We start from the raw sequence: 26166 nt of genomic DNA, 5'->3' as shown, positions 1-26166 counted from the left end.
AGGAGAAAGAAGGTCAGCATGACAAGTCTGTGTCTGCCATACAGGCCTAACAGACTTCCTGCCACAGCATTCAAAGTGGCTCTCTGTGCTCTCAGAGTCATTATCACAAAGCCTCTCAGACTCGGACAATGGACCCCTGTTGCGATATACTGTATGCCTGAGCTTGCTGGACAGAAAAATAATTCTTAACGTATTCATAATTTACACGCATACATTACTAAAACGGGTCACTACGGGCAAAAACGTCATTCGTGACAGCGCCAGTCGTCAGACCAGCGCACAACTGTGGTGACCACTGTCACTCACTTCCTGTTGAACACAGTTCATCTCTCTGTCTGCCACTCTAATCTGATCTATGTCTGCTCAATGTTGACACAACAGTTCCTGAACAGCCATGCCATATGTGTGCACATCTGCAGTTAATATTCTCCCACTCCCTCTCCTCACAAAGACCATAGCATTCAAACTCCAATTTTCCTGAAACTTTTATTTTTTTTACATATAGAGAATGATGTGTATTTACTATACTGCTTGTTGCACCATGTATCACTATGAACTGTAAATCTGTGAGTTCTGACTATCTCTCAGCACCACTGGCACCCTGAGAAAATACCTCAATTACATTTAAGTGTCCCTGAAAGTTGAAAACTTGCTGTCTGAGGTTGTGTCAGAGTAGGGGCTCCCTGGCACAACTTCACCCACTTCCAAGGTGCATGGAGAAAGGGAAAAAAGTCTAAAGACGTATAAACTCCAGCAACACTTGTAGTATGTAGAGCAACTTTATTGTTAGACCGTATAACAATAAAGTTGTTCTAAATACTACAAGTGTTGCTGGAGTTTTGACCTCTTTTGTCTGAGGTTGTGTGCCAGGATAAATCATTCCTGCCTCCAGCTCACAGCAGGTGGGCAGGAGTGCAGAGTACACAGAGTTTGGCTTCCAGCTGTGAAAGCAGGCAGCGATACTGCCAAAGCAGCTGCTGACGCTAAGTGAATAATCACAGCTTGGCTGTACTTGACATGGAGAGAAGGACAGAGAAATAAAAGCAGGATGGATCCAAAGGGCAGGAACTGTTTTTTTCCATGCTTCCTCCGACACTTTTCGGAGCAGTCGAAAGTTGTTTTGTTGAACACTATGAACTATGACGTCTGTGAATGAGCGGGGCTGAATGTGTTTGTCAATATCTATGTGAATGAGTCTATAACAGAAAAGAGAAAAGCCAACGGCCTTAAAAAAAATATCTTCCATTATTAAAGGTGAAATGAATTCAAATGAAGCAAAGGGCTGAATAGAAATAAGAAAGTTATTTCAGGCTCGATTCCTCTAATCTTTCCACTTTCACTTCGCTGTAAGTACTTGAAACCAGGAAAGTGCAATTTTAGGGCTATTTAGGACTATTTCTTGGCCGGGACCCGTAACTTCCTGGAGTCTCCGTTGGTTGCCTGGCAACTTGTCCAGGCCAAGAAATAGCCTGGCACATAATCCCCCAGTAAAACTGTAAACAAACCAGATATAACATGTTAACTAGTGAGCTTTAGATGTGCTGTAGGCAGATGTTGTTATTTTTGGACAGAGCCACGTTAGTTGCTACCACCTGTTTCAAGTCTGTATGCTTTGCTCAGCTAGCTGGCTGCTGGATCCAGCTACATATTTACCATAAAGACATGAGAGTGGTATCAATCTTATCATCTAACTCTCATCAAGAAAGCAAATAAGCATATTTCCTGAAATGTGGAACGATTTTAAGGTTTCTAATGTTCTCTTTTAGAGTCATTACAGTCTACATCCATCCACCCTCATTTACATCAGAATGATTCAGAGAGACTTAATCAAAGAAGCTTAGATAGCTTTATAAATATATATATACATATACAGTACATATTTCAGGGGCTCCTTTTAATCCTCCAGTGGCTGACTCCTGGTTCATGTGCCTGACTTTGAAACCCAATAAGCCATTTCAATTGCTAATTCAGAAAAAAAAAAGGAAGATTAGGACTCTCCTCTGGACGGGCAATGGGTGGCTGGCTTTAAGAGGTGGAGAAAGCAACCCCACCCCACCCACAGCAAAACCCTGACACCACTCTGTACCTGTTTTGCGGAGAGGGAAGTCGTCTTTTGAATCATATGTGCCCAGCATCGGGTGGTGGTACGCTGACATCGCTGTTTGGGGAGGAGAGCTCTGGTCCAAGGAGCTGTGCTGTGTTTTTCTACAAAAAAAAGAGAAAAGGTTAAAAAATAAACCAGTAGAACATGCAATATGTAACCCTGTCTCACATAAAAATGTGTCATAGCTACATTGGTCCAACGTAAAATTGTAAGATGCCTGGGGTTTTTTTGGCCTATTCTTTCCTATTGGCCTGCGTCCACATCATGTTTCTGTCTGCGAAAAAAAAAAAGGCTGAAATTCCTTTTATTCTCAGTGGAAAATGCAATATTTTAAAATAGTTTCAGCATTAAAATGCATTTTGATAACATTTCTAGTGAGAAATGTGCATTTCATTTTCATAATGTTCATTCAGTGAATGTATATGATATCGTCAGTTATTACAAAGATTTGTTCAGGCTTTCTATTGTTGCTATGGTGGTTATGGTTACGGACGCTGCTAGTTGCATGTTGTTTGAATCATTGTCATTGCATTGTGTATTTATGCAAGCTGTTCTCTTATTTGTGTTGTTTTATATAACTGTTTGATGATGAAAACGTAGACTTTAGAGCACCCCAGGGATTAATAAACCCACTGCCCAGAAGTATTTTCCTCAATCTCACCATGTTAAAGGTTTTCTGTTAATGATATATGAGTTAATGATGTTCAGGCCATCAATTTAATTATTTCTCCTTCAATTCTGAGAAATAAAGTTAAATCTGAAATAAACCAACATCTTTACTTTTTCTTACCATAGATCATCTAGATGAAGTGTAATTACTAGTTCGAATGTACTAGATATTTGATATATTTAGCAGATATGTCATTTATGCAACCCTACTTTGTAAACCGGAAGAACTACAACTGTGGTGCTGATTTGTACCAATCTGCATGGCGTGGCTCTAGGGAATTGTAGTTTGTTTTGTTTTGGTTTTTTTTAAATAGTGTTTTTTTTCTAGAATTTGAAGTTATAAATACTGAATTGAGAGTACACTGAGGCATTTAATGGGATTGTAAACACATTTGTGTAATCAGATTTTCAATACCTAATTGTTAAGTGGGTGAAAATGAATTTGAACCATGTTTTAGCCATATTTTAAAGCGCCCCAGTTGTTGACTATACTCACATGATAGCTGAGCTTTCTGTAACAGTTGGTCCCATGTCTGAAGCCCCCTTTGTTGTCTAATTAAGCCTTCAAACATGCGCTGAGGTCAGGGTTCAAAAGGTCAGTATTTAAAAGAAGGAGCCATGTAGAATATTCATACTGACATGTTATTCTCCAGGTCGAGACCTTTCCAACAATGTATTTTTAATCTTTAATTTTATCACTTCATGGACAGAAGCCATACCAGGCCTAGTGCCCAGTATATAAAATGAAACTTTTTGTTTGTTTGTTTATTATTTGGAGACCAACAGCAAATAAACAAATGTGCACATTTGGAAAAATCAGTCATTGGTTAAATTGGTAGAGATCTGGCACCAAGCAGTGCATTAGAAGGTTGGTATTATGATGTAATGACCCTTCCTTCTTTTATAGTTTTCTTGACAGAAACTTGACAGTCACATGATGTAGATGCAGGCCAATAGAAAAGAACAGGCCAAAAAAATGTAGGCATCCCACAATTTTAGAGCCATTATTGTGAAACTTATAGGTTTTGCGCTGTGGACCAATATAGCTATTACACATTTTGATGATCTGGGTTGCAATATGACTTTAATAAACCTGCAAGATGAGGTGTGGCTTAATGTATGCTTGCCACGTCTTCTGTACACATGCATGCAAGACATGACTTGCCATACGCACACACACACACACACATACACACAAAAGAAAAAGGGTAATGACAAAGAAAGCTTCAATCTTCCTCTCCAAGGTCAAGACTGTAGACAATAATGTGGGTGGACTAGAGAGAGAGACGGAGTATAGAGAACAGAATGAGACTGAGAGCTGAACTGCTTCTCTTTATCACCCGAAAAGGCTAGTTTCCTGTCTGAAAGGTGGGTGAAGAAAACACTGACGGGAGAAGGAGACAGATGCAAGATGGGGGGAGATGTGAAGCTAAAAGAGGGAACACATGAAAGGATGGAAATGGAAGAACTGTGGATAGAACAAAGATGTAGAAGAGACAGACGACTGGAGAAACAGGAGAAAAAGGTTGTAGATAGTTATAGAGGGCCGTCTTCTTCGCTGATGCCAGTCTTTAGATTGTTTTACTATCTCGTTAAAAACGTTGAAGCCTCTTCAAATATTTAAAACGCAGGAGAGGTGCCATTGTCTTTACTCTCTGCCCACTTCAAACATATGCACACATGAATGCACCTCAAAGAGAGCCAGCTGTCAATCACTGACAACAAACATCGACAGAAAAAAAAAAGCTTTGTTCTTTCAACATTTACTCTGCAGTTTAACTCACAGGCGACTGGCGAGGACTCTCTGACTGAAGCTCATGTTAATGTTGCGGGGATTCACCACACACACACAAACGCATATCAGACACCCACACAACAGGGGTTCACAACACCACAGGGTTTAGCACGTTTGCCAAACCATAATGATGAGTGACTTTTATGTCATTGTGGCTTTTGTGTTTGATATTTTCCCCTCTGTTGCGATTATTTTTAGCTTTGATAACAAAAGGCAACAAATCAAGGCTTATAAAAGATATTTGATCGCTCAGAATTGTAGTGTTTTATCTGTGAGGGATATAATTTTTTTATTTAGAATTCTTCTTTTTCACCTTTTTATATTCTTTTAAACCAGATATGTACAAAATTATGAAGTAATATTCAAAGACTCACTAAATGATGAATAAAAAATAAAATAAAAAAAGATAGGTAACGCTTTAGATTACAGCCTGACTAATAGTGTACCAGTACAGTACGTACCAATACAGGGGAACAAGATGTGAAGTTATGGAATAAAAGGGTAACAATTCGGGAACGAAGAATTTATACTGTAGTTATTTTTTAACTACCGGGTATCTATTCTATTATTACAAGATACATACGACCAGCGTACTCCTGAAGGGTGGGCGAGCGGAAAGCCTTTTCCATTTCTTTGTAGAAAACACTACGTCGCCCCCTGCTGTCTGATCTGATATGAGTGAAGCGTACACTCAGTTCCGAAGTTAACGCACAGATGTACTGTAGTAGTACTGTAGTTATTCTAAGTACCAACAAATTATAAGGGAACAATGTAGTTTGGCTATTTGTTGGTAATAAGGTCATTTTGAAATAAAATCACATTAGATTTATTAAGTGCTTCAGATTTTTGCTCAGTTTTATGGTCATACCGTACCCTGTAATAATGAATAGGTACCCAGTAGTTAAAAAGTAACTACAGTAAAAGTTGTCTCTAAATTCCTTCCAAATAATCAATTATTGCTCAGAATATCATGCATACACTGTAATAATTGAATAAAAAAATAACTGAAATATAACTACAGTATAAATTCTTTGTAAGTTCATGAATTGTTCGCCTCTTATTCCATAACTTCATATCTTGTTCCCCTGTACCTACATACTGTGTATGTATTGGTACATATTGTACTGGTACACCGTTTCCACACAGTACAAAAAAATTACACCGTGACTCCGGAGTAATTAGGCTGTATGTTGTGGGCTGTTATCTAAAGCGTTACTTAAAGATATTGTCTTCCAATGCAGCTGTTACTTCATTAAGAATTTGTAGAAGTCTTTGACATGTTGTTGACAATGATTCTAGCTATATAAAGTATACACATCATTTATAGGGCAAGATGAGTACAACAGTCTGTTCAACACCTACATGCAGTAAAATCACTTGTTAATTGTTCATTTCAGTAATTTAATAATGTAAATTGGAATTTTATACTAAAAAATACATTTCAATGACTTTATATTGCATCAGTTAGTCATTGGTGTACAACACACTCCAAACCATATGTAGTTCTCAGGAGGTCTGTGAGGGCTGTGACACTCACCCATACCAGTAGCGTGGGTCGCTGGGCAGACAGTGGTTTAAGTTTCGCTGAGCCAGGGCTTTCTTCTTGTTCAGGACAAACTCCTGAAGTCGCATCTTTACCTCTGTACTGGCAATTGCACCTGACAGAGACAGAGAGGTACAGAGAGACACGGGGAGAACAGTGACCACAAGGTAAATATATTTTTTTCCACAGAACTCTACTCAATTTTCAAACACAGCCCTGGAGAATTTGTGCTTTAGTGCCGCTTCTTTACCTCCTGTCCAATCTGTGACCCTAACATGAAGAATATAACAACATCCATCCATCTATACTTTGACAGATAGTGGGTTTCTAACTACATGCAGTAGTACACAATCCCGCATTAGAGTTTAAGTAAAATTCCACAGAGATGACACCAGTTCTGAGTCGTGTCTCTCCTCAATTACCACCCTCATTTCACTTCTGCAAACAAATTGTCCAGGGAGGGAAACAGGGATGGAAAAAAAAGTAAGTAGAAGAGAAAATGAAAGGGGCTTAAAAAAAAAAGATGATCTGAGAATAAAGGGGAAAACACAGAGGTGTGTTTTTCTAAAAATGTGATAGTGGGAGACAGAGAAAATAATCAGATAACAGGTGATGTGTCAAGTTTGAGAGAGAACGTGGTTAATACAGTATGTGACAACAGCTAATATATGCTCTCTAAATCATGCTGCATGGTGCTGGAAGTGCTGACATCCCAATATGTCCGCCTTGCCACTGCAGCAAATTGGCTTTTATGAGACTGCCTTCTATGCAATTTACTGCAGTACTTAACAAAGCTTCCTCTGTTTACAACTCAATGCTCTCTCCGTAGACGTCAAGCTGCCCAGCTGAGAATGGTAGAGGAAAACTATGACTCTAAATGTATATCCAACATAACTCCATTCAAAGGGATTTTTGCTGAAATATTTTTCCAAAAAAAACCCCAAACAAACAAACAAAATCACAATGAAGCATTTTATAGCCATACAAACAGTTATAAAACATGATGTGTGTGCTGAGGAGGTTATTCAAGAGGATACTGGTTTATTAATGAAATACCTTTATATAGTCTAACTATTTTTCATATTAGTATGGCTAAAACCAATGTAGCTAAAAGCATCATAGTAAGTTTAAGTAAGTTATCCATATTCATTGCCATATCCAGTATATACTGTATATATAAAAATATATTATATAGGAAGGGAATTTAGAATATTTCTAACATGTACAATAAATCAGCATTTAGAAAAGCAGCAACTTTACCAGGCATTTCAAAGTGCTTAGTGCATCAAGTCTTTCATGTCGCTTCTTATTTATATAGTATAAAACAATTACAAGAAAAGCACACAGTTAAAAGAACAGCCACAAAGAGAGAAATATACCACAAAAATGTGCAATATGTGTGTATATAATAATCTAATGATAACAATCAGTGCTTCTCAAATCAAGGTGCTGAATACTTACAGAATAACTGTGGTTTATTCCAACTTAGATCTTATGTTCATAGCTTTTGCCATCAGTTCTGTCAGTTATGCGAATGTTTACACACCAAGTTAATTGCTGAGATCTGGAAATGTTAAAAAGAAAGTCTGACAAGGGCAAAACAGATTAAGCAGTCCCCCCTGGATAGTAAAAACTGGGACTGTAAAAAGTATTTCCCCAAACTGTCAAAGCTTTCAGATTGACTTCCTAATTTAACTTTCCTAAATGAGTTTTCCTGTAAAATTAGGAATTATTACCAACAGTTCTGGTCTGCTTTCAATTTTACCTCCAAATAAAGTTGTTTAGATAATCTGGCTGAAATACAACATGTCTCATCGTCTGACTGCTTGTGTTTCTCGCTCTGTCACATTTTATTGTAGCGATGTCGCCGTGTTCCCGGAGCTCAGCGGTTACTTCGGTGAGTTCAGTGTCATAAAAGATATAATGATGGTCAAAGGAACAAAAATAAGACCTAGGTTGAAAAGAACCAAATTCTCCTTGTTTACTTGTATTGCTGTCATTTTATTTCCCAAAGAAAATTGCACCGGTAAACAAGAGCAAATCATAAAAACGAGGGCGTGTGTGTTGAGCTACTTGAATGTCTTGCTCTCCCAGCCTTTTTCTTAGTGGTCTTATTCTAATATTCCCCCGTGGTAAATGTGTGAGGTCAGGCTGCTCTGACTGCTGGGCCATAAGGACAGGTGCTGTGACAGAAGGGCTACAAGGGCCAAGTCTCTCTGACACCTGCTGTGATAATATGACACAGTGGTTTCAGCACAGTTACAACAGATATTGGCAGCGTTCGGGAGATGGAGAGTGAATATATGCAAAGTTGAACTTGACAGCTTTATTTAGAGTTTGTTTGTGGCGCTACTAAACCACAGTCATGCAAGGAATTGATCCCATACTTCATATATTTAAAGTACATGTTTTTGATTCAATGCATAATAATGGCATTGAATTATTGCTCTAATTATAGCTGTACCATATCTCTTTACTTACTCTCTTGTCCCCTCTCCTTGTTTTTGAGCTGCTGCAGTTTGTGTTCCCGCTGCTGCTTCTCCAGCTCCTGCTCATGACGCTGCTGCTCCATCTTCCTCTGATGCTCCAACAGCTCTTGTTGGTGCTTCAACGCCAGCAAATCCTGTTGGTGCTGATGAAGAAAAAGACAATGATTTAAAGAAAGAAAGAGTAAAAGGAGACAGAGCAGGGTGGCAAAGTTATTTGAAAGTGAGTTGTTTTAAGGACATGAAATCATCTGGCGTGAGTCTAATAATGAGCGCCATGCTAACCTAGAGATTGAACAGATTGGTTATTTTAAGCCCAGATTGATTCTTCTCATCGGCTGACTTTGTGGTCGTGGCAACGCCAGTGAGGCTTTTTAGCAGAGTGAGTCGCATAAAATTCACACTCAATGTTCACTGGGGCCAAGGTTCCCATGGAGATGACTAAGCAGCAAAATATTGCCACCAGATCAGATTACACCACCGTACTCGCATCACTTAAGTGGACACATGCTTCCTCCTGTCCTTCACCAAGGTGCATTTCTGCTGAGTACAGTCCTACAGTAGCTGTATCACAAGAGAGGAGAGGAGAGGAGAGGAGAGGAGAGGAGAGGAGAGGAGAGGAGAGGAGACCTATCCTGTCCCATCAATTCACCTTGATATGTTCATGCAGCTGGGCTTCATGTTGTCGCGACAGCTGTTCATGCTGCCTCTGGAACTCTGCGATCAGTAGCTGTCTCTGGAGCTGCTGCTTGTGTTTGAGCGACACCAGCTCCTGCTGAAGCTGCTGCTCCTGGTGGCCTGTAGGAGGGTTTGAAAGGTTCATCATTCAGAGCGGCTGAAGCTAGGGTGTAGGAAATAGCCGTGTAACATGACTTTCAACCGTAGGAAACAACGACTTACTAATGATCGGCCCATGGCTCGGCTCGGTAGACGTGGGACAAGCCGTGGAGGTGGGCGGTGTAGGGTGGGGTTGGGGAAGCAGGCTGAAGGGGGTCTGCTGCTGGTGGTGGTGGTGGTGGTGGGGGTGGTCGACTACGCGCAGGTCCATGGGGAGGATGGCTGTGGTGGTGGGGGGCACCTGTGTGGGCAGCGCTGCAGTGCTCACGTCAACTGGAGAAGAAGAAGGAGACCAGAAAGGGAGAGGGAGAGGACAGAGAGAGAAAGGATGGAAGTTAAGGACAACTATAAAGAAATTACAAATCTAAAAAGTTGTGCAGTGTTGCCCGCTATTATTATATACAGTAAAAAAAAGGAAAATTAAAAAAAAAACTATGTGCAGCATGTCTGTTTTTCCCAGTGACACTTCATACGTGACTATGTGCATGTCAGTGATCTTACCAACAGTTACTGAGGGTTGCTGAGTTCAACTTGGCAGGAAAAAACTGAATTCTTACTACAGTGTTGAGTTGGAGATCCTTAACACGGCTATATGCCCAGAGTCTCCAAGGGAGAGTTATTAAAGGGGGAAAAAAAACTTGAGGGTACACAGAAAAATCACGCAACTTTGTGCTCTGTTTATAGTAAAAATTATATTATATATTCAAAGCCCAACAATGTTAACATCCTTTAATAGCGAGAAAAAAACAGAATCTCCTCTCTAATCCAAATTAGACACACGCACACTTGTTACATCAGCTATCTGGACGCAGCGGCACTCGGCATTATACTTTATACTGGTTGTGGTTACTTGTGATGTTGGCAGACTAGTGGCTAAAGCCTGTTTTAGAGTTGTACATATTGGGTAAGAGCATTAGCGAAACACCAAAAACATAACATGTGTCTTGTCAAGACGGCGAGAGATCATCGGCGCTACAGTCTGTCTGCTGATGGGAGAGAGAGCTAACCTCATATACTGACTGCCTGTATAGCGTTAACACAAATGTAAACACAAATCATTATCAAGGAAACCCCACCCACTTTCACACATTTACTCATTTACACACACAGACTGAAAAGCACACACACACACACAAGTAGAATGATGAAACATGGCAGCAGAGAGCAAAAACAATCCCCCTGCAACATGAGTTTTGCAGCAGGGATTTGCTGACACGCATACAGACTTACTTACTTGTGTGTGCGTGTGTGTGTGTGTGTGTGTGTTTCCATTCCAGTTTGACTGTGTTCATGCAAGCAGAAAAACTACATTTTTGCAGTGCAGGACCGGCGGTGTATATACAATAAGCTGTCGGTTGTTTGTTTGTGCTCTTCCACAGAGAAGTTATGTCTGATGTTCATAGAGATGGATTCCTGGTGCCATCGTTATGTGCCAAAAATCGACACGCTCTGTATCTGTCACAATCTACATGGACGCTGCGAGTGCACTCACAAGCCCTACTCGTTCACTCTGTTCGACTCGCCATATGCCTAAACTGTAAAACCTATGCGCCTGATACAAAATATGAACCAACTGTTTGTGTTGCAATCCTTATATTTCTGTTAATCTGCGACATTTATTCTGCTTTATCTGAATAATCCAGCGAAGCGGTGCGTGCCTGCAGCGCTGTTGAAACATTGATACTAAGAGCAAACATGGAGAAAAATAATATCCCCACATCAACATGGTCGACATGCAGAGTATTAGTGCAATCAGATTATTTCTCCAGAACAAACAAACAATACTGCAGCTTACGCACAAACCGTAGTGTAACTTGACTACACAAGGGTAGCGAATAAAAAAAAAAAATTAAAAAAAATGCAAACAAAATCTTTGCCAACTTTAAAGCCTTGAGGTGTAACTGGAATATGGTGTGCTGTGATCTAACACTGCCAGCACGCAAGTGTATTTATTCAAGTAACTGTAGGCTTTTTTTTAAAAAATCTAAAACAGATTGACTGTGCTGTTGATCTCAGCTTTACAGTACATGTGAAATAAAGTGCATATAAGTTTAATGTAGGCAGTGACAGTCAAAGGTTTGGACACACTTTCTCACTCTAGTGAATGGGGAAGGTGTGTCCAAACTTTTGACTGGTTCTGCAAATACAAACCAGTTACTGTAAGAAGAATCTAATACACATTTTCAAGGGATGAGTCAGCCCGAGTCTTTAGGGTTCTGCATGGCAGTATCTTCAAATCCGTGCAACCCACATAAATTCTGGATTGGTGCTTGTTATCTGAACTGGAGATCGAAACCTCCTGTGTATCGCTCGGTTTCTCCTGATCGATATCTGCTCCGTAGAGAACCACCTCACACACCGTGCCAAGCCCTCTGCCAGTCATCGATACCCTGGAACCAGTGGAGAGCATCTCCGACCTATCATGGATGTCCTGGCATCCCCGGTGACCAATGAGGTGGTGATGGAGTTGCAGTTACTTGCTGAGATAGCCAATGACATCTTTGGTACTGGGCAGGTTTTCAGTGCGGGAGGAAACTTGACACTACCCAACGGGACAGCGGGGAGAGAAGAAAGGGTGTGGCCGGGCCAGACATGCTGGTGCTTCGGTGGTGTGTGTGTAATTGTGTTACTATACTTGTGAGGGCGTGTTGGAGTTCTGGTCATCGGGATTAATTATTTACTGTTTCACTTTGAAAAGATGAAGGAGCTAGTTTTAATTAAGCGAGGGTGGGGACTGATTGATAAAGTTTGCATGCTGTGTTCTTAATCCTGCTATACACAGCTGTCAGTGTTCATAAAATATACTATCAGATGCTTTTGTAAACATTTATATGGATAAAAATCCATCTTTAAACATTACTAAGGGTGATGAGGGTTATGAGGAAGGGGGCAAGCTGTGTGTACTAGTGTGTGTTAAATGATTCCTGGACCTCTGACCTATAAACTTGTATGTTTGTCACTTCTACAGTGACAAGCCAATAGAAAAAGAGCCACATTAGAAGATGCCAGTGTTTGTCATTCTTGCTCTGAACAATCTGTGCCAATCATCCGTGTTATCCAAACAAAGCCTTTCCCAGTGAACCATGGTAAACTTTCAGCCCACCACCTCTCATATTCACCGTACACGCATGAATTTACATACACATGCCCGTTAACTGTTGCATGTACACACATATTTAATAATCAGTAAACATCCGAGGTCAAACAAACAAAACCTTTTGTTGTGGCATCAAGCAGGTCAGTGCACTTCAAACAGAGTGCAACTCCGCACATAGGGCCCTTCCAGAGGGACCCAAGCGGCAGCTATTCTAGTCCCGCAGTGCCAAACATGCATGGAGCGTCACCTCAATTAACGCCTTTTCAGCTGCATATTTTCCCATACGGACTTACGTCGGCAAGCTTCGGACGCAAAGCCCCTGCCATCCCCATTTCCTCTAAATGGGGCTCTGGCTGGCCCTCGCTGGCACTCGCTGTCAGCCCCAGACTATTTCTATACAGTTCCCTTACTCAGTACGCATGCCACAAGGGCTTTACAAAGGCTGTTTGTTTTCATAGAGCCTAACAAAGGGCTCCCGCCCCCAAAACTACAAAAAAAAAAAAAAGAATAAAAATACTCACTCTGCTTCTACACTTCCACATGCAACAACAAAATCCTACTGAGAACATGGATGAAATGTGCATAAAGTCACCTATAACATCTAATGAATTTTAGACAGTATAAACTGTAACAACACTGACAAATACTATTTTCACAGTACAGATTCATAAAAATATTTCAAATACAAACATTTACATAGACTGTGGTACACAGTATGGTGATAAAAAAAAAAAAAAAAAAGATATGAGTAAGTGAGTGCCTCTGCCAACTAAAGCCACCAAAACGACTCTGTGCAATTGTGTCTGTGATAAGACGTGGTCTAAGTATATGGAAATGCAGGCATAATCTCATGCACCGCTGTACAAACGGTTCTGACTGGAGCCTTGAATTTAATTCAACAGGCACAAAATGAAAAAAGACTGCACATACACAAAAAACTGTGTTTTTTAAGTACTTGTAATGCGCCACATGCAGTATAATGTACATATGTTATTTTTATTTTATCTTATGAAAATATAGATGTAAGCTCTGTATGTGTATGAAGGGACAACAACAACTAAGCTTCTCCTTACAGACCAGTTAAGTACATTTTAATCTTTATATGTACAATATGTGATATTCCTTTGAATGGCTGCTTATTTTACACACAAGTGATCAATGTCCGGCTGCAAGGCTGAAGCACAGCTGAAAAAAAAAAAAAGCCTAACTACAGCCACTTATCCTTAAGCTGAGGGGCTAAGTAGAGGCAGCACAGAGAGACAGATGTGGAGGGAAAGAGGTAGGTGGTGTAATCACTGTTCAGATGAGCTACTCAGAGGCTAACCACACATCAACATTGCATAGTGCAATAGATGCCTTCCGATTGTGATGTTAGCTAGACAAAGCTAGGTATGTAGGAACCGAAACCTTTTGATAACCTTGATGAAACTTGTTTCTGTGTGTAAATGCTCTTATTTCTAGAGTTTCATCTTTACAGTTAGATTTATGTGACATTATGCAACAAAAAAGGGAAGCTTTGGGATCAAGGTTTGGGATCAAGGATCGGCGTTTTAGTAGTGTTGAGTTGTTTAGGACTCTGCAAAAATGGTGCATGATATGGGATATGTGAGATCCCAAATTGTTAGTTAGACAGACCTGCTCTGGATAATTTCAAGGGGACGTATCATGTACATTTCCAAGTCTATATTTTTATTCTGTGGCTCTACTGGAATAACTTTGCATGCTTCACACTTTAAAAAACGTATTTCTTTATTCTCTACTGGCCCTTTACACAGCTCCTCGGTGCAGCCTCTGTCTGAAACAGACCGTTTTAGCTCCTGTCTCTTTAAGGTCCCCCCTACCAACGAGCCCACCTGTTCTGATTGGTTAGCTTCTGAGAGTTTCGGCCACTCGAGAGGCAATGTCAACAAACCATACAACAAACTAAAGTAGTAGAATTTCACTACTTTTCTCTCATCCTTTCTCTGAAATGTTAACTTCTCAAATACATCAGTACATGTTTGAGCCCGATCCGAAATATGAGAAGAAACAATGCGAACAACACATGGAAAAATCTTAGCAACAACCTTAGCAACCAAGGCTGCAGAACAGACAGCTGTTTATGGGCATAAGCTGACATCATCTCGTCAGCAAAGTAGAAAAAAACGTTGCAAACAAGGCATTTAGAGCAGGTTAAAGCCCTGGGTTTTGACTGGCAGGGAGCATTTCTACTTACTTTAACCTCAAGTTTTGGGACTTTTTATTAGTCACATTTTTGATATTATTATTATAGTTGTTATTGTTATTATTGTTGTTGCTGTGCATCTCTGTGTCTCTCTCAAACAAGCCGGTCAAGGCAGATGGCCGCCCACCTAGAGCCAGGTACTGTTTGAGATTTCTTCCCATTAAAGGAGAGTTTTTCCTTGCCACCGTCACCAAGTGCTTGCTCATGGGGGAATATTGGGTCTCTGTAAATTAAAAAGTATGATCTTGACCTGCTCTATATGAAAAGTATCATGAGATATCTAATGTTGTGATTTGGCGCTATATAAATAAAATTGACTTGACACGAGAAACACACCTGTGTCAAGTCCGACCGACAGATTCATGGTCAAGCTAACATGGCTGTTCAGGATCACAGTGCTGTTGAAGTTGTACCATAACAGCTCTCTGAATAACAATCCCCACAAGCATGTTTACAGTAAACAAAGCTTTGTGGACGGCAGCAGACAAACAGGGCGACATACAGAGCCCAGCAGGGTGCAGGCACCTGTGAAGTAATTAGCCCAGCTTACAAGGATGTCACTCTGTGAATGTGGCATGAGGTTATGGTGCTGAGCCAACGGGAGAGGAGAGAGATAGTTGCACAAGCAGACTGACCCTGACAGCGACGGACATGATAACACAAACATTCCTGCTGCAGGAACGGCCAAGCAGCCCACAATACAGGCTGACATTTACATGACAGAAGTGCCATTTATCTGCCAGGCTTATGCAATGATTTTGATCCAAATGAATACAACAGATGTAGAGACTATCAAGAAAAGACAAACTACACAAAATAAAATCATCATATGAAAAACTTTGCAAGTCAAAATAAATAAGAACCATGTTTTTCTGACTGAAAACTTGGTAATTTAGAAATGTATACAGTAGGCTCTAAATGTGTTTAAGCTCCTGGACCTTTAACAGCTACAGCACCATTAAAGCTACGAAGGGCGGAAGTGAGATAATCTCTCTTGATTGACGGGAAATTGTGTTTACTTTGTGAAAATCCCATGGAATTGCGAGGTTTCCCTACTACAGGCGTGATGATGTGAAATCTGGCTGAAGCTCACTGAAAAACCATTAACAAAAAGCGGCTGGTGAAATGTCAGCCTGTTCCTCTACTTTCTCTCTTTCATCTATTCATCCATCACTCGTCGTGTCCCTCTGTGACACTGCCCTTCCCCTCCCTCTCCTCATCCCCCCTCTCTCCCGTGATCAGGGTAAGATCATGGACCACACTTACGGTTATTTATAGACCAGGATTCCCGAGGGAGCTCCTCGCCCCAGTGGGCATCCATGCACTCAGACAAAAAAGAAAAAAAAAAAAAAAAACCCCATGCATGTTTATTCACAGTTTACCAGGAAATGAGTGTGCGCACTCATTTACAATTCAAAGATAGTGAGGAAATTTCAGCATAATGTGTGTGATAAAAAAAAACCACACAAAGACACAAACAGCAGTGACTGTAAGGCTTACGGATTAAGAATTAATAGTCATCCCTGACATAACGTTTCCCAGTCAAGTCTTACAGACACAGGTGCCAGCAGGGGAGGGAGGCGAACGCCATGGTGACTGGTGGGATTGTGGCCAGCGGTTGGTTGGACAGAGAAGGAGGGGAGGGGCTAGACAAAGAAAAAGGACCAATGATGGTAGCCAAGTGATTCAACGCATGGCCTGCATGTGCACTCAGCTCAATGCTTTACTGTCTGGGGTATACGTTGATATATGTCACATTGTATGTTCCCTGGAATGTGGTTGTTTGTTGTACTGTATGTCAACACCTTCTTGTTTACTTCATTTGCCTTTTCTCTTTCTCTGAGTACAGCTAGTCAATAGCTAGTTCACTTAAAGCAATCAGAAGCAATTCATTATTATTTAAGGATAGTGTGTTGTCAGGTGACTATACAGATTTAGCCCTCGCTGGCCTTTTCCATCTACTTTAGGGCTGCAACTAACAATTATTTTCATTCTTGGTTAATCTGTTGATTATTTTCTTGATTAATTGATTAGTTGTTTGGTCTTTAAAATGTCAAAAATTGTGGAAAAATGTCAATCAATGTTTCCCAAAGCCCAAGATGCAACCTAACATGTTTTGTTTTGTCCCAAATCAACAGTCTACAACCCGAAAATATTCAGTTTACTATCACACAGGACTAAAGAAATGAGAAAATATTCACATTTAAGGAGCTAGAAACAGAGATTTTTACCATTTTTTCTTAAAAATATGACTCAAAATGATTCATTTGTAGCAATGAATTTTCTGTCCTCCTACTAATTGATTAACTGACTAATCACTGCAGCTCTAAACTACTTCTTCTACTCTGTTCCAACTTTGTGATTTTCAAGCTCATCTGTCAGTCTGGGATACAGACGTTCAGTACAGACACAACAACTAAACCAAGACAAGAGACATGACGAGCCACATGGTGACACTGCATGAACACTGGCCACCGACCAAAATGCAAACTAAACTCACTATGAGAGAGATAAAAAATGTAATCTAGCACAGATATCTAATCCATGAAAAAACAGCTTTTACTCTATAGTGACCTCACGTACTTCTCAATATTTTGATGAGAGGATGAAACAATTTTATGTACTTTTTTTTCCCCTAGCTAACGTTTTGTTGAGCGATCAACGTGAAAATGTGTTCTGAAACCCCACATTGTATTAATAAAAAAACAGAAGCTTTCACACACACACACACACACACACACACAAACACACACACACAAACACACGCATGTACACAATAAGCTGCGGGGAGGGACAGACGCAGCCGCTGCCATCTGCTCCATTCAGTTAAATGCTGCGCTGAGTGGTGCTGAGCGAGAGTCTCCATACATCAGTACCATTCAATAAACACTGTCACTACTCGAAGCTGCACACCCACACACCAAATGAACATGTACAAACACACACACGTAAACAGATACTCCTCATGTGAACACTTATAGGTTACTCATTAACATATCTAGATAAGTGACTATAAACACTCACGCACGACTGGTGATCACACACGCACACACCAACTAAATGTGCAAAACAATCAGTGCTCGCGCAAGCACTAAATGATCCTTTACACAACAAAAAACATAACCAGCTCAATAAAACTGCACATCCAAACAAACAAGAGATCCACGCATAACAACAAGAGCTCTTACCCATCAGTTGTGCCTTGCTGTCCGGTTGTTGCGTGTTTGTGTGTGTGTGTGTGTGTGTGTGTGTTTGTGTGTGTGTGTGTGTGTGTGTGGTGTACAGTGTCTGAGAAAGAGAGAGAAAGTGTGTGCTCGTAGCCAAAAAAAAAGTGCAACTCTGAACAGAGCTGTAAAGTCCGCTGCGGCGCCGGATACAGCAGACCGACCTGGTTTTTCGTAGTAAGAACGGATCTCTCTCTCTCCCTCCCTGTCTTTCACACTCTCTCCGTCTCTACCGCTTCTCTCTCTGTTTCTCTCACTGACGTGCTTTGGTCTGCCCTCCGGCTGCCACTCTCTCTCTCTCTCTCTCTCTCTCTCTCCCTCCCTCTGCTCCTCTGGTCCCCGCCCACTCTCTCTCTCTCTCTCTCTCTCTCTCTCTCTCTCTCTCTCTCTCTCTCTCTCTCTCTCTGGCTCTCGGTGACATCAGAGGGCAGTCTCAGGCATGTTGAGCATTTTATGGGAGTCTCTAGTTTTTTCTGCCTCCTAACTCACTGATCGGCAGAGAGACAGAGGTTGTTAAGATTGTGACCACATCCTCATTTGACTAGACAAACTCTGTGCTTTCATCCACCTCCTTTTTTTTTTTATTCTTGGATTGAATAGTGCTAAATTTTGTACTTGCTCCTATTTGTTGATGTGTGTTACTTGTTGCACACACACACACACACACACACACATTTGTGGCTATCTGAAGCCCTCCTACACACCAGCAGCCCAACAACAAAGACAGTTGTGAAGTAGATTTGATGATAATGGATACTGTACAACCACTGAAGACACTGCGAACACGTAGTTGCTGGTTGTCCAACTTCAATGTAGCAAATGTTAGCACCTATGAGCTTTATGGGTTCATGCTTACAGTTTTTAAAACAGAAATTACATGATTTGAAGTATTAACGTTGTATATTCTGAGATTGGAGAGCAACTGCATATTGGGGGTGTATATTATAAATATACTGTATATTACAAAGAAAGGATGTGATTTGGGTAAAGAAGCATAAGCACTAAAGCAACTAAATACATACAAATTTTAAAAATAGAAGAAAAAGGTTATCACTAGAAAGAACATGAGAAAAATAATAAACAAGGAGAGAGATGCAGATTTCTATACGGAGGCTGGAGAAGTGCATTACAGATGAGTGATGAGGTTTGGACTGAATGATAATGACGACCAATTAGGGCGGTTAAAGGACTCGTCTATCGAGGGGGCATCAGAGCCCGCTAATGACAAGTGCTCCTCTGGGCACCTGACGTGTGTCTTGCTGTCATATCAGCGGTTAGTTTGATACTCAGCTAATGATGGTAAATAGAAACAGGGACTCACTGCGGTGTGAATAGTGGGCGAATAAAGCGACAAAATACTGCGGATTTGACTGAGAACGCCACACCCTCTACAGCGCCTCTCTTCCCCCCTGCGGCTCATGACGAGTCATCGAGATATGAAATCGGCGCAGTCGAAGAAATAACCGAGATAAGGCGAGCTATTTGTTTAGTTTTACTTTCGGATTTCGTGAGACTTGCAATTAAATATTCTGGACTGTATGAGGCACAACGTTATGATCTTTTCTTTTATCTCGCTGCTGCCACAGAAATAGTTTAACGTAAATGTACACGTGTAAAAAAAAATCTTGATAACTTAAAACCAGGCTTTCTAGCAAAAGTAGCAAAATGAACCAGACTTTTCTCATTAATCCATACCTCGGTTAAGGAGCCCGTCCTCTCAAGAAAAACGACACTGTAGGTCGTAATGTCAGTCCAAAAACAACCTACAGTTACCTTTGAGTGACAGATAGCATCTAGCAGCCGTAGTAATTATGACCCACGGATGTGGCGCAGTTTAGATGACGTCTACATAAGGTGACCAATTTCCATATTAGGAGGGGGTGGGTTGAGCGGCTGGTTAGATCCTAACTCACAAAAAAAAAAAAGTGGACTTGGTGGACTTTGCTGCAGGAGACTGCTGCTCACTTCCCGCTCAAACGACCTGTGTGGTCATTTCATTTGGAAGACTTGTTGCAGTTAAGGGATACTGGGTCGCTTGAGTACACGCTGTTTACAAAAATCTGCTTACCTCAGACACCCGACAATAATCAGATTATTCAAGTGCATGTAAACACAGTAATTGTATGCATACATCTCCTCATCTAATTTGTGTGGCGTGTGTGTGTATTTGTGTGTGCTTCCAGGTGTGTGTGTGTGTGTGTGTGTGTGTGTGGGGCATGTGTTTTCCCCAGCTATTTTTGAAGTTCAGCATAGAATCCAGGAAGTTTTATTTGATCAGACAACACACCCACACACCTGGCTGCGATAAAAGTCTGCATTATCAGCTTGTTGTGTGGCGCTGACGTCAAAGGCTTAGCTAAGCTTCATGCAGCCATGACACTGATAACGGCTAATGCTACTGAGCCCAAACCACAATGGCATATACACACGCACACACACACACAAACACCTCTTCATTTTTAGCACAGGCAGAATCACTAGCAGAGAGGGCAGCGACCAGACTGAGCAGTAGAGCACCGCGTGAACTCTGAGGTAAACATTGATGCATGCCACGGACGTAAGATTAGGTAGCAACATGGTCAAAGATCAGTGGCAGTGAGCCAGCAGCTTGTCAAACAACAAAAGAACAAGGGGGGGAAGCATGTTTTTGGCCCCTGTCATAGTACACAGAAAAAAAAACATAAATTACAGTAAAGATGTACTAATCCAATACACCAGATTGGGATTGGCACAGATGTTGACCTTATTAAGCTGATCGTGTGTCATCCGTGACATAACTGATCCATATTAATACAGTTTCTTTGCCAGAGTCGTTTAAAAAAATATATCATTGTTTCTGCAATCAGCTGGAGTATGACCTCAGTGAATGGCGACACTTGGCCTCATGTTACCATAAATGATTCCCCATGTAGTCATGTCTACAATTTTTAAATTTGAGCTAAAGAGAGTACTGGTATCTGATTGGAATTGTTATTGGGAGGAAAGAAGTTGGATTGGTGCATGTCTAAATTGTGTATCATGCAAGCAATCAAAGTGAATTTCCTTATACCAGGGATTGTCAAAGTCCTCCCTCAGACTGCCGACAGCATTCTGTAGTAAATGGTTCAAATGTTTTGCTTTAGACTCGTGGCTGTTGTGGTTTATTTTTTATTAGCTGAGACTGTTTGCTGCTGTTCACATTTGTTTTATTAGGACAAGCATTCAGATCTCTGTGAATTAGACTCCCTGCCAAAATGTAAATTTTCATATTGAAGACCGGTATTGTAGTAAATAAATCCAAACTGTCGCTTTGCATGCTTTAATCCGACACAATCCATTCATCTATAGATTGTATTTTGCTTTGTTTGGTGGCAGTCAGGCTATTGAGCTCTGGCCTCTTCATCCTCAGAGCTCTCATCGGGTGCTGTTCTCCTTTCCTTAGGCTGGTGAATCACAGGAGGTCTAATTCCTCTTTTCTATAGCTCAGTCAGTTCTTGTAAAGGTGCATTGTCCCGAGCTCATGGCCCTACATAAATAAAAGCCCAAATTATATCCATATCCACGTAGCTGTGAGGGCTCGAGTGATTTCATCGTCCACAAGCACCCCGCGCATGGCAACGAGAACACCACGTGCACAGACACCACATGTAGTATGTGCAGAGACATGTGCACGGACCTGGAGTATATCAGTGACTTAATAAGCGTAGGGTATGTGTTGCACATCTTATGAAAACTTGTGAATGAACGAGTGTGTATGAAAACTCGTGTGCAGGGCGATGTGTGACCTAAAGACGAAGCGATGGATGTCTATGTGAAAGAGGGCTTGTGCAGTTATTTGTATCAGCCTGTGAGAGAAGCAGACAAGGCGATAAGTGAGCATATCCGAGATAAATAGCTCATGTAGCTATCTGCCTCAGAGTCAGCGTGTGCGTGTGCGTTAAATAATGCATGTGGCATAATGATTGCAAGGCATGCTGAGGTACACAGTGTGGCAGCCAGGCAGACAGGACTGATGAATAAGTAATGGACGGCGTCCGCCTCGTAATGTACACACACACACACACACACATATGCACACACACAAGCATGCATGCAAACCATAACCACAAGCTAGTTCATGCTCAGGAGGGGGGAGAAAAAAAAGACAGCAGCTCTTATTTTTGAACCTTCTTATGCTCTTGTCTTCCCCCTCCTCTCCATAGTGACAGAGGGGGGGGGATGGTGGGTTGCTTTTTTTCATCCATCTCCCCTGAGAACCACAGACCCGACTCCAAATATGTGAGATACTGTGTCGTTTATTATTGATTTGGGTTATTTATAATACACACGCACTCTCTCTGCAACCCCCCTTACCCCCCCAACACCCCCTACCCCCTCCTTCACATCGCTCTTTCTCTCTCTGCACACTGTCCCATTGATTAATACCGCTGAGAATCTCAAAATACAGATGCTAAATTTGAAACTTCTATTCAAAACAATCATTAACCGTCCTAAAATAATCCTTTTTCAATACTTTTCTTTGTCAAATATAAACAAAGAGAGACATTGCAATGAATTTCTAATATTGACGGAGAATATGAGAAGCCACTGTTTCAGTAGCATCTTATGTCTTCATTAACAATGATATAAAACACTGCTGAAAAGGAGAGAATGTATCTGCCAGTGCCCCCACAGCTAAACGCTCTCTGTTGCTTTAAATATGTCGATGATACAAAAAAAGAATATCTGAAAAAAAGTCCATTGATAACACAGTTTTCATAATCAGCGGGTGTGTCTCTTAAAGAAGTTATGTAGTCTCCCCCAAAGATTAAGTGACCAGGTGCACTAAATGTCGTGTTCACTGAGGCTTGCAGATATGTTTGAAATGAGGATGTGGATTGTGCGTCATATTTATGAAGAAACGGGAAGCAACAGGAATCAATGACGTGGCGGTAAAACCTGTGAGCTGTTTTCTTACACACACATACACACATTTGGCTAAAAGACAATTAACTAGTGAACCACCTACAGTAAAACATTGTTATAACTCAATAGGGCATGATTGTCCAATATGATGATGTCTACAGTGGAAAAAAAAAAATTTGCTGAGCTGTGTCTACACAGAGAGAGAGAGTGATACCATATACCTCTGGTTGTGTTAGGCCAGTGTTTTCCAACTTTATTGGCTTGTACTATTGGTTTGTTGTATGGGAGGCCTGAAGAGGTAAAATATATTATACAGTTATATTATGAGGGGGACAAGAAGAGATTAGAAGAGTGAAAATATAATAGTCATGTTAAACACCTCAAAAACACCCCGGTGTATTTCTGCTTATTTGGTCTATAAAGTGATTTGCAAACACCTTTTCCAGAAAATCTACTATATCAAAGTCTATATAATGATATAAAATTAAACGGAGTGATAGAGAATTTGAACCGTGTTGCCAACCCCTATTATGATTTATGAGCAACACCTGGTTTGAACCTTGAATAGGCATTTCTTATGTCATGGAACAATAAATCACACACATGCACATGTACAGAGGAAAAAGCCAGTGCATTGTACACTGGCACATACCCAAACACAGCCTTTTGCATGCAAGAATAACAAACACAGAACTGCCAATGTATGCAGTTAAATACAGACTCCTTTCATTTGTTCTGTTTTATACCTGCCTAAAAATAAATTGGTGTTGAATCCTGCTCTACAACCTTCATGTGCACACACACACACAGACACACACAAAAGGAGTTCACACAACCCTCAAGTTTGCTTAAGGCTGCCAATCTGATCTACATGAGGTAACAAGCTCTACAAAAAAAAAGAAGAAAAAAAAAAAAACCTACAAGAGGAATCAGCCACTAACTGTTCTGAGAAGGACCTCAAAACATCCAAAGCTTCAAAACAGCTTCTTCAAAACCAGACAAGGTAAGAAAGAGAGATGCTTTACGCTCCTGGGTGCTTTGGGGAGCTCCGTTCATTCATATTTTACACCCTCTCCTTCCGTCTCAATGGTAATGCCTTCCCAGTCTGCGCCGAGCTTGCAGCAGACAGAGAGCCATTAGCTGTCAGCGATGCTAAACTGGACTTATGAAAGATGTCAGCTTACCACACTTCTCCCTGTGCACTTAAAAATCACATGGGTCACATGAATGCCCTCTGTGCACTACAGCTAGACCCACAACTTCTTTATGGACAGAGTGCAGATTATAGCAACCTGCCTAAAACGGGCCTTATCAGTATTTCCTGTAGATGTAAACAGACATAGAGCTACCGCAGTACAGCCTGTAAAGATGGTCTCAGATATAAATGGAGGATTGCATCGACAGTGAGGGCGGATCCAGGTATTTCAAAGTGATTACAGAACAAAAACAAAGGATAAACACTAAGTAAAAGCAGCCTGTCTGGAAAAAGTAAAACATATTCAACTAATCCAATAGTGATACACAGTATCTTTGGCATTTCCTTCATCTGTGTCTCTTTTACTTCACTTTAAACAATCGTCTGGGTTTGATGGGATATCTGTGTAGGCTGGTTTGTTTATTTAGTTCATCAGTAGTTGAAGAAGAAGTCTAATCTTGAGCTTAAAACTTATTTTTCCAGTTACGCAAATATTAAATCTCTTCTCAATGACTTCTTGCAAGTTGACCCCACTTAGAAAACGAGTACGGACAGACTGCAGCCAGCAAACATGGTCTATTTCTTCTCTTAAATGAGTTTGTGGTAAAATATAGTCTTTCACTGACGGCCATGCTGTAGCCATTAGGCCGTGGGCTTGGCTGTAATGAACTGCTCTTCCCGGACTGGGGAAGACTAGCCTCTGGTCACGGTGGGGTTGTTGGTCTGAAGCTAGAAAAACCCTTTACGAGTGCAAAGCAAAAGGTCTGAACCTTGGAGTGGTCATCCATAATAGATGGAGGACTCTTCTGGATCCATGTGGTTCTGCCAGGGCTTTTAACAGCCTTTACAAAACACACCTCTGCATTAACAAGTGAGTTTAAGAGGAATTGAAAGAGCAAAGCGTGGCTGGCGTCAAATGTACATAATATCCATCTGCACATAAACAATCCCACTGTGCAACATGCAGATACCTAACTTCCAATATCTTACATCAATCATTGTAAAAACTACAACTGTATGTGGTACGCCATTATAATATTACTTGGTATTATAATATTACTTATTACCGAGCATGACAGCGGAAAAACAATTCAGATAACTGCCTGCTGATAGTATCACCTGTTGGTGTTCCACCCTAGATATTGAAGCCACAAAGACATCTGCCTTAAAAATTTAGTAAGGGTATGTATCAACTAAGTCAACGCCAAGCAAACTAAAATCTGCAGTCACAGTAGTTTATAATTTGATTGGAATATCTTAGTATAGCAGAAGGTTACCACTCCATCCTCCCACATGATATGGCAATGGGTATTTGGACTAATTACTGGGACATATGGTCCAGTCTCACCAGCTTCAATTACTTTCAATAGAATTGCTGCAATCAGTGGATTTGTCTGTGGAGGTAAATCAATCAACTTTGATAAACTTTAACACACAAATTTTGCGCTGTTGACCAATTGCAAGGCATCTTGAGTCCCCGACAAAAGAAGTTATTGGCATATAGTTGATACAATTTTATATTACCCTGCGGTGCCACGGTATGCTCATGCTCGTTTATTGGTTAACGATCAAGAGGACAAGCTTCCAGCCCCACCTATTTCACACGCAACTCACTGGTGTGAACACGTGCATAGAGAGATATTGCAAAACTCTTGTCTTATCTGATCTTATTGTAAATTTTTATCCTTGTTGTCATTAAAGTTGACTGCCACGACTGTATGCAGATACAACTATGCTAACTTTTAACCTATAGGCTGATTGCTGTTAGTAACAAGAGCTACTGCATTAAAAGGTGGATACACAAACACAACGTTTTGTTTGAAGCATGTCTCTGTACTGTATGAGAGCAAAAAAAAAAAAAATGCTCTAACAAATCAACTTTTAAAGAATTTTGCATTGACAAATACAATCTCACTCTCCAGACAACAAGGTCTTGGAAAGCCAAGCCAGTCAGCCAACATAGCAAAACACACTGTTTTATATGCAAAATTCATGACATGGTAAAAATCTTTCTCGCTCCCGCAACATCCACACAAAGACAAACTCTCACACACGCATAGTCCAACCTGCTATGGCTGTCAGGATAATGGCACTGATGCAGACAAAGT

At 40.8% G+C, this 26166-nt stretch overlaps 1 protein-coding gene across 2 annotated transcripts in view; it reads right to left on the bottom strand.

The window, feature by feature from the left end:
- The window catches only part of hdac4 (histone deacetylase 4), a 145129-nt gene that overhangs the window by 54683 nt on the left and 64280 nt on the right, over positions 1–26166 (bottom strand). The window contains exons 1-6 of one of the 2 annotated variants that reach the window (XM_067603112.1): positions 17944–18226; positions 9498–9707; positions 9250–9395; positions 8593–8743; positions 6106–6226; positions 2087–2205 (exon numbers count right to left, since the gene is read on the bottom strand). In XM_067603112.1, coding sequence (XP_067459213.1) covers positions 2087–2205; positions 6106–6226; positions 8593–8743; positions 9250–9395; positions 9498–9707; positions 17944–17947 — 751 coding nt within the window. In that variant the 5' untranslated portion in view covers positions 17948–18226. Of the gene's footprint in view, positions 1–2086; positions 2206–6105; positions 6227–8592; positions 8744–9249; positions 9396–9497; positions 9708–17943; positions 18227–26166 lie in introns of those variants that run through there. The other variant, XM_067603111.1, reaches the window with a different exon arrangement.

This window comes from Thunnus thynnus, chromosome 11 (genome assembly GCF_963924715.1).
Source record: "Thunnus thynnus chromosome 11, fThuThy2.1, whole genome shotgun sequence".
Taxonomy (NCBI): domain Eukaryota; kingdom Metazoa; phylum Chordata; class Actinopteri; order Scombriformes; family Scombridae; genus Thunnus; species Thunnus thynnus.
The sequence above is the reverse complement of the archived record's forward strand: the minus strand, read 5'-3'. Positions and strand labels throughout refer to the sequence as shown.